The following is a 9,938-nucleotide window of genomic DNA, read 5'->3' as shown; positions in this document are numbered from 1 at the left end:
GCCTGGGCAGCTACTTGACTGCGCTGGTTTGGTTTGGTTTGGTATGTTAATAACATGTGCAGCCAGTTGGAGGGGAGGTGCAATAGAAGGTGTGGCAAGAATTTGGTCACTTTATTTTGGTCGTCTTTTAATCTACATTCTTCAACCAGCTGACGTGATTCCTACGAGCATCTTTCATCCATTATAGCTAGTAGCCAATACTGGCAGCCTTTTAATAACTGCACACTAGTGACTCTCTTTACATCTGTCTAAGGGCAGTGGCTATCTGCTCTATCTGCAGTCTCTGGAGTGATGTGCACTGTCAAGGGACAAAAACACTTGGCAGATCTACTAGTTAAATTTTGTGCACCAAGCACCAGACTGTAGCAAAATAACCACAAAAACCTCTGTGCTAATGCACACATTAAAGTTATCCTATACTTAATTACTGTACAGTTTATACTGCAGTGTGAATCAACATGGATGTTGGATATTGACACAGTTCCAATTAAAACTACCCCTTTCTGCTAATATTTCTCCCAGGACAGTCCGTTCCTGCTAGTCTGGCCCTGGTGTCTCTACCGTCATTGTTTTAAGAGTCTGACCAAAATACCAGCAGTAGCTTTATATTTTAAATTACAATACAGGCAGATGTGAGGCTGTGATGACCAAAATGATGTGATGGAGATTGTTAACTGTTAACTTTATAGTGGTCTTCCCAGAAACAAAAGAGTGTTATTTTGAAAATCCTAATTTATTGTCATTGTGTGTCATTACCAGGATGATGTTTAGGTTACAATATGAAGGTTAAACGCACAGTATGTAACTCTGCCGCTAGGGGTCTGTCAATCAAAACAATAAAAATAGATGGACTACGATGACGTCATGAAGTAGGATCATGGGAGTTGTTGTCTTCATCTGACGTGACTAAGGCGGAAATAATATTCAATGCATTACTGTGTTGCAAAATGGCAAGCAATTAATGAAAAAAATATGCTTTGGGGCAGAAAAAATGGTGTATCACTGTTACTGAGTATAATTGTGTCACATTGTATGATATACAAGAACTCTCTAACGTATCATGTCGTGTTTCGTTAAAGTTAAAGCAACTAGAGGGGTTAAAGGTTACATGACGCCATTGACAGGCAACGAAAAGTAACGGATCTTTACCTTAAATAAAATAATTTAGCATTTTTATAGTTTTTCGGGAATAAAATAGTTTTCACTTTATAATATACCTAAACCATGTGATTGTATGATAGTATAATAATTATTCCATTATGCCAGCTTTTGTAAAAACAATATAAAGGTTATTATTAACTCTTGCACCAACTGAAGCATTAATAAGATGGAAAGTGACCTACCAGTTTTGACAATTTTCCCTTGGAGACATGATCACACCTTCTTCATAATGCTTCCCTTCATTATCATAGCAGCCACATTCCTCCAGTGACACACACTTCATGGTATCTTCTTCCAAATAAGAGCGTTCAGATGGGCAACTTGGATAGCAGCCTTAAAAAGTTAAATGTTACAGTAAATTACAGAACTAGCACAGGTACAGACAGAAAGCTAAATGTGCGTAGTAAAAGTGAATGAAAAGTCAATAACACAACAGTAAGCACAATGGGCTTTACTAGAAAACATCATGAATGGTCAACTCTCCAATTCTAACCTTTAAAATACATACACTGTTACTTTAATTTCATTGGTACCTTCTAATGCTGGAATGTGATTGTAGCATACTCCTGAGGGATTCCGGCATGTCTTCATGCATTTTTTTCCACAAGGCTCATAGTGCCATTCACACTTTCCATCAGGGTTGTAAAAATCACATAACAGAGCTAATAACACAAGAGAAAGAAATATTGATAATATACAAAACCAGATCACTTAATCATGTATAAAATCTTGATAATAAAATGCAAGTCAGACTTTATTTTTAAAGTCTATAAGTTAAATGACAAAAGGGGATGCTGACAGATGTTGATCACGATCATACACTGTATTTTTATGTTTATCTCCTCACAGAAAAAAAAATAACACACTCACGACAAATTGTGGGAGTTCTCCAATTCACACAAGCTCCGGCCTCATTACAGGCTGCTGCGTAGGCTGCTACAGCTGAGCAGAAACACTCACAATCTCCTCCTGTGATGCAGGAACATGTGTCTGTCACACAGGCATCATAATAGTTTTTTGGATCCACCTTTTTGAAGGAAACCATTGTTAATGTAAGTAGAGGCTTAATCATATTATGCAAGCTAATTATACAGAAAGTCATTGAGAGACAATTAGATGGTTTTGTTTACTTACCTTTGAGTGGCAACCAGCAAATACTTTGCTGTTAATAATGCTGCAGTGTTTTAATGCCCATGGCTGCCTGTGTGAGTACAGCATGCAGGGATTTTTTAGTGTGTTTGCATTAGGGCAGGTAGGTGACACTTTCCAGCTGTTTCCAAACTCAAGGGCTTCAACCACAACTTCTTTGTTTTTGGTGGTAAAATCGTTCTTGATGTTTCCATCATAATTCCCACATAGACCACAGACTTTCCCCTGGGATATAATGAGATCTAGTTAATTTATAAAATGTCAACCTTGTCAACATGTATCTGAACACTTGTATATCTCCTCGCCCACCTTGAATGTGGACTTGAGTTGGATCATGAGTGTTGTCTTCTTATTCCAAATGAGAACAAGACCATTCTTTGCCTCAATGACAAGATATATGCCCATAGTGTGGACTTGATATGGTATGTCGACCCCTTTGCTTTGTTTGATAACTCTGACATTTTCCTCTGAAAGAACAATTTCATGGTTCTGAAAGAAACAAAACATGCTCATTTAAAAACAGCAATGTTATTTTCAGCCTTTTAAAAATAATTTTAAGTGCATATAATAGTGTTGTAAATGTGTTATGTACCCCTAGGTAGAGCTTGATAGCAGTTGAGCAAATGCTATCAGTTGTTCCACATGGGATGCTCTCAGTCAGGACCCTAAAGCTGCCATTCATATCGTCTCCGCAGTAATCCTGCAAGATATTGATTGTCATGTCAGTAGTACAAGACTGACTTTTGACAAATCACGAAGACTAAATAAAAGTCTGTGCAATACCTTAGCGAAGACATAGCCACAGTCTCCATTAAAGGAGAATTTCTTATCATCAAAAGTGATGTAATGCCCTTCTCCATATATGGTACAGGTTCCATCACACTCACGAAGTGTACAATCCCATTTTCTCCTTTTGCAAGTGCTATGATTTAAAAAGATGAAGTGATGACAAGTTATACAGTACACAATCAAAAAACACACACAACTGTGAAATGACTGCCTTGGTGTGGAAATAATTAAATTGCTCACCAGGTATTGCAGTCCACAGTGACAGTCTGTCCAGAATTATAGTATTCTCCATTATATGTGCAGGGACAGTTCTCCTCTGTAATACAGCCTCCTTTACCATCAGCTAGCAGGCCAGCAGGACATACACAGCCTGACATACACTGTGTACTGACCTACAGCATACAGTGAAAAAGCAGTGTATTTAACATGTCATCCTCTTGCTTTAGTATACATGTGTAGAATATTCAACAACAGTCATGAAACAGTGTCTCAATCTTACACATTCTGTGTCCAGGGTCTGGCAGCTTTTTTGGCACTCGGATCCCATGTCACCTGGCTTTGCGCTTGAGCAGTTGAAAAAAACCATTGGCTCGGTGCATGCTGATGACAATTAAAGTGTGTTAAAAAGGAAACCACTGTATGCTTTGTGTTGCTCATACTGTCTTTTGCTATATAAAGAATACTATGATGAGCTAAGTGCTTTGTACCTACATTCACTTATTTGGCTTCCTGTACATCTTAGTTCTCCACTATGACAGGAGCTGAAATGCATAGAAAGACACGCAAGTTTAATTCTCAGTAGTTTTTGCTGTTTGCAGGGGAACTGATGATTATTTTAGCACATACTGAGCGAAAAGCCGTGTACAGTACACGTGACTGGTCTCTGGTCTATCCCACATACGCACAGATAACCACATTCACATGGGTAGTTGAGTGATTCCAATTCACTGAATATTGTTTTTGAATTAAGGGATTAAACGAAAGCCTTGAGAGGAAACCCATGCAGACATTCCAGTCCTTCAAAATAAAAAATAAAACTAAACAAAGTGCAAATGCACTTTGTCATACCTCTGCTAAGCTGTTAAATTGTGGAGCACGCTAGCTTCCATCTCTGCAATTAGCAGTGGAGACCCTCAAGAGACTGCTACGATGTACAAGGCAAACTACTTTTGGAAAACCTCACTTCAAAAACAAAAATAAAACACTGTGTCGAATAAATTCCACTTAAAAGTTGACCCACACTTGGGACCCATTAATCTAGGATAATTTCGTTCAGTTAAAAATAAATACTCTAGGTGAGCCTTGATGGCCCCGGTGTTAAGCATCGACCATGAACCACAATATTCCCAGTTCACATCCAGCTGGAGACTGTTGCTCATGTCATTCTCTCTCCCTCACTCTTCTTGCTATTGTCGGGTGACTAATAAAAGCATAAGATAACCAAAAATAACTATTAGAAAATATTGTTCTGCTTTAATTTTACTGGAAATATTGAAATCCTCACCAGGTTTGTCCATGGACGCTGATGACCTGCCCGGGGCGTACCACTGTGTCTCCCACATGGCAGGAGCATTGTGAGGCAGACACACACTCACCCTCCTCATTCAGGTAAGTTCCTTCAGCACAGCCGCAGCCATCAAGCGGAGTAAATTCAACCGCACATGTTAAGTCTGACTGACTAAGAGAGCGGCAGGTGCGACCACAGCTTGTCATTTGGTAGCCATACACAAAAGTAGAAGGGCAGCCAGTCGTGTATTTCTCTTTTGAAATGAAACAGGTTTCATTGGTGTTTAAATATTATAAACAAACACAGAATTTATTTATTTCACATTCAATAGTTTGGATTTAACTTACCGCATATGGTGTTTCTCCATCCATTAAATAAGACACCTTCAGCAGCACATGCATGGACATAGGAATATATGGCAGCACACATGCACTCCTCACTGTTATCACAGGCACAGGTGTCATAAATACAAGACTGTGGAGACAAGCAGCAACAAGCTAAATGAATAGTTGAAATGTTAAATTGTTAAATAAGTGAAATAACACAAATACATGTACACATACTGTACATTAGAATGCATTCAAAAAGAAGTCACTGCTTACATCTTGATAGCGTTTTGGATTTATTACAGAATGGCACAATGCAAACATCCCTTTTGGGTCCGACAGCAAGGCGCACCAATGTTTTGCATATTTCTCTACAAAAACAGATAAACATGTTTATTGGTAAAATATTGTGAAGATTGATATTAAATTGTGGAGTACGATGTCTGTGACCTACCATTGTCTATGCTCAAAAGGCAGGGGTCCCCAAGTATGTTTGTCACATCGGAGCAGCTTGTCCTGGTCTTCCATGTGTTGACAAATGTCCCAGCCGTTCCCTCAGTTAATCCATTTGTGGTTCTGAAGTCATCAGCTTGCACATCATTAAAATCTCCACAAATACCTGAATAAAGATATTGATACTTAATACTTTATAAAATACCCACTGCAAAAGGTGGATATTTTACACTTTAATCAAAAGAAGTAAACACACACCCGTGAGTTGTCCCTTATTGGAAACACTGGCTTTGATGTAGATCTGCATAATGGGTGAAAGCTGAATCTCGAGATCAAGCCCATAGTTGGTGTGGATTACAATAAAGAATGTCGATGGTTTGAAGATCATAATGTCATCTGCGGGGGAGGAAAACATTTTCACAGTAAATAAAGAGACAGTTTTAATTTCAGCAAACTAAAGAAATTATGATTTCATTGTAGAATGAAAAACAACAACAACCACTCACCCATGAACAGAGGCAGCTGAGTGATCAGTTTGTTATACGAAACATGTCCGCTGGCTTCTACTACAATCATCTGCAGTAGGAAAAAATGACAATATGCTAAAAATCTAAACTTTTCAAACAGATATCAAATGGAGAAAATCATATAAATAAAATGTTTTACTTTATTAGGAGAGAACCATAATATATTTTAATTGTACCATGTATTTAGGCAGTAGTAGGGTGACTGCAGTCAGGCAAGTTGATTTATCTGATCTTTTACATGTGGCCAGGTCACCAAGGACACTGAAAGTCCCATTTGTTTCCTAAAGTCAAGAAGATTAAAACTGCATGTAAAATACAAACTGTTTGCTCAGCTACAAGTATTGCAAATTTGTCTGTGAATTAAATAATTAATTAATTAAAGTTTGAATGCCTTACCTTGGAGAGAACATAAGAGCAGTCTCCATGGAAAGTATAAGTTTTACCATCATAGGTGGAGATGTGGGAGCCACCCAGCACAGAGCAGACACCAGGACAGTCCATATCTTTGCAACGCCACTGACCCTGGGTACAGGTGCTGTCAACAGAGTTCAGTCAGTTCAGCTAGACAGATCATTGCTTTTATTAACATTATATTGAAAATAGGGAGTTATTACCAGTTTCGACATGCCCTTGAGTATGATTCCCCTGGCTTGTACGGCTTGCCATGGTGTAAGCAGGAGCACGAGTCAACAGCAACACACCCACTTTGTGTAATGTCGTCAAAGACAGTCCCTTGGGAGAAAAAAAATTACATGATTAGTCTGGTCTGTAAAGTAAACTGCTATTAACATGTAAACCCCATTAAAAATGTGTGTGCATTAATTAACAGAACATACTCAATATATTGTGTTTATCATTTTAACATATGTTAAAGGAACACGCCGACTTATTGGGAATTAAGCTTATTCACCGTAACCCCCAGAGTAAGATAAGTCGATACATACCCTTCTCATCTCCGTGCGTGCTGTAACGCTGTCTGACGGTTCCAGCATTAGCTTAGCCTAGCACAGATCCTGCAGGTAACTGGTTCCAACTAGCCTACTGCTCCCAATTGTGACAAAAGTGACAAAATAACGCCAACATGTTCCTATTTAGTTGTGATTTGTATAGTCACAGCGTGTACAAAAAACAACGTAACATGAGACACAGCCATCTTCTGTAAACAAACCCGGGAAATATATTCTCAGACAGGCTTGCTGCGAGCATATCACTCCGCCCAAGTACTATATTCTTCCGCCTGAGAATATAGTTCCCGGTTTGTTTACAGTTAGAAGACGGCTGTGTCTCATGTTACGTTGTTTTTTGTACACGCTGTAACTCTGTAAATCACAACATGTAAATAGGAACATGTTGGCGTTATTTTTTCACTTATTCGGAGCAGTAGGATTGCTGGAACCATTCACCTGATGTTCTGTGCTAGCCTGATGCCGCTGGAGCCGTCAGACAACATTACAGCACGCACGGAGATGAGAAGGGTTTGTATGGATTTGTCTAACTCTGGGGGTTATGGTGAATAATCTAAATTCCCAATAAGTCGGCGTGTTCCTTTAAAGAGATGTCAAAGATAACAACATTTCTTACTAGACATGATCTTGAGTATCTCCAGATATCTCCATCCAAAATCAAAACCAAGCTGCATTAAATCCAAGCACCTCATTTAAATTTCATTGTCCATGGCCTGACAACTTTTACCATTAAATTGCAGTACATTAGGCTACACCATTGTATACGTGCACCTAACTGATCACAGCCAAAGCTACATCCAATGTAGCATTTCAACTAGAATAGTGTTGAGAGGACAAGGACAAATGTAATGAATGTGATAACCTCACTTTATTAACATGACACAATTGATTAAAGGTGCCCTACCACACGTATTTCATTACTTTGTGGTAATGTCTGAAGTTCTACCATGGACTCTGTACATTTACAGCAAAAAATGCCTTGGTTACCTTGTTTCAAGCCATTCTATCGTGGTATAGAAATCCTACTGGAAGATTCAGCTCGATTCATGCCAGTTCTCATTAACATCAACAAACTAAGCTATTTGAATCTGATTGGCTAACAGCTAGCCAATGAGAGCCTGGCTGTCAGAATCCTTTACCCAGCCCAACTGGGCAAGCTAATGAATAGTAATGAGCGCAGGCAATATGATGTCAGACTGACCAGATTTTGTAATTGGCCTGATTTCTCTGCTTATTTCTTTTCAGTGGCTAGAGCTGACAAAGGAGGTAGCAGTTAATTTTCACATTCACAACATAAAACAAACACATATGGACCTAACATATTTCAAAAAATGCAAGTAAAAACAGTTTTGTATGGCAGGGCACCTTTAAGTATTTGTAGGCCTATACATACCAAAACACAGGTGCTAGCCGGCCAGTAAATCTATAACTTCTGTTGTTACAACAACTCTCAATTCAAGAGCACAAATTAAGTAATTAGAGAGCATGACTTAATCAGATGTGTGACTGAAATAAACCCTTTGACATCTGCTTGACTACAAACCTCATCTGTGCTGGTTTTCAAATCAGCAAACTTACCATTTGGACAGAAGCATCCATCTACGCAGTGATCCTTGCACACATGGCTTCTCTTTTGGTTGCTGCAGGTGTCAGTACAAGGACTACTGCATTCCTTATGCTCCATGTTGAAAGGGCATGTTTTTGCTATTTAACACACAAAAAAGTACAACTTAGAAACAGTGATTCTGACATAAATACAGTAAAATAAAATCAAAGCGTACACTCAAACATAGACATGTTTTGATTGTAGTTCTTACCACACAGTTGTGCTGTCTGCCATTGCTGTGGTTTCCCACCTGCATGAGTGCACTGACGAGAGTACTCCGATATGGTTGAACACAAACATGAAGTATTGTTTTTACAGCGGCACAGGTCCTTCACACAGGCTCCGATGAAGGAGTCCGTAGCAACCAGGTTTTGACAGCTGAGCAATGCAGGTCCTGACAGCAGGTTCGTACAGAAGTCTTTGTGTGGGTCAGCAAATCCATTTTCACTTACTTCACTTGCACAGGTCTGTGTGGCTGGTGAGGAGATTTCTTCACACTCTTCAGTTGGACCATTGACCTTCCAGGCCTCCCCATATTCAAGAGTAACAGACTTCCCTGTTTCTAGAGGTGAAATGGTTTTAGTAAATGTGAAGACTGATTTTGTGTAGATTGTTTTTAGCTTCATTATTATTTACCTGCTTTGATGAACTCATCATAAACCTGTATTCCGTTGAAGTCACCACACAGGCCACATGTCTGATTCTTGAATTTTGCATCCAGCTCAACCTTAAAACCAGGTGAAAATGAATGATGTGCAGAAATGAAGAAATCTCTTAACTACAGTTAACGTTATGCAATTGCTTACCTTTGATTTAACATGGATTAATCTTTATGTTATCTAAATTCTCTAATCTATTTAGTAAAACTAAATATAGTGTACAGTATATATTTTCAGGGCTCAGTGTCTTTGTTTATCTGTAAGTTATCAAAATAATAATACAAATCAATATCAGATTGTATTTATGGACAGCACATAATGAATACACATACCCAGAGGGCGTCTTTTTCATTCCACATGACAACCAAACCCAGCTTTGCCTCGATTTTGACATAGGAGATAGTTCTTTCAATTGAAATGCCAACCTGGCTGAATGGGATAGTGACACTAGAGGGGGGCAAAAAAACAACATCAACCATCACTGCAACCAGTACATCAGCTGGTAATGAAAAGTCCCATTATCAAAACAGACTCACAGTTTATCATTGACTTTGATGGAAGTGTTGGCTAATTCCACAATGGCCCCCTCCAGTTTCATGGTGACCTTCTCAATGGTGGTGACCCCATTCATCTCCTGCCGTTTTAACTGAATATTGAAACTGCCATAGCTTCCCTTACACTGGGATGCAAGGAGGTAGTTGCAAGTGGAGGGAAGCTGGAAGAAATCACTATCAAAAGTCCTGAAATGATAGTTACCCCATGTACTGCAGAGCTGGTTGTTGTGAGCGAGTCTCAT

General features: G+C 39.0%; 1 protein-coding gene across 1 annotated transcript; it reads right to left on the bottom strand.

Annotated features, from left to right (window-relative positions):
• Window positions 1-248: 248 nt before the first annotated feature.
• Window positions 249-9,938, bottom strand: LOC114560064 (mucin-5B-like). The gene is made up of 26 exons (XM_028585219.1): window positions 9,679-9,938; window positions 9,475-9,589; window positions 9,120-9,210; window positions 8,932-9,039; window positions 8,695-8,901; window positions 8,456-8,581; window positions 6,527-6,644; window positions 6,309-6,447; window positions 6,089-6,193; window positions 5,892-5,961; window positions 5,644-5,781; window positions 5,387-5,551; window positions 5,209-5,303; window positions 4,954-5,080; window positions 4,604-4,859; window positions 3,835-3,860; window positions 3,599-3,699; window positions 3,340-3,491; window positions 3,094-3,232; window positions 2,903-3,010; window positions 2,620-2,799; window positions 2,296-2,535; window positions 2,032-2,188; window positions 1,695-1,823; window positions 1,381-1,494; window positions 249-298 (listed from the first exon to the last, which is right to left on the bottom strand). The coding sequence occupies exons 1-26, from the start codon at window positions 9,936-9,938 to the stop codon at window positions 249-251; spliced, it is 3,516 nt and encodes a 1,171-aa protein (XP_028441020.1).

This window comes from Perca flavescens, chromosome 8, assembly GCF_004354835.1.
Source record: "Perca flavescens isolate YP-PL-M2 chromosome 8, PFLA_1.0, whole genome shotgun sequence".
NCBI classification, from domain to species: Eukaryota; Metazoa; Chordata; class Actinopteri; order Perciformes; family Percidae; genus Perca; species Perca flavescens.
Note: the sequence above shows the minus strand (reverse complement) of the source record. Positions and strands in the feature narration are given on the sequence as shown.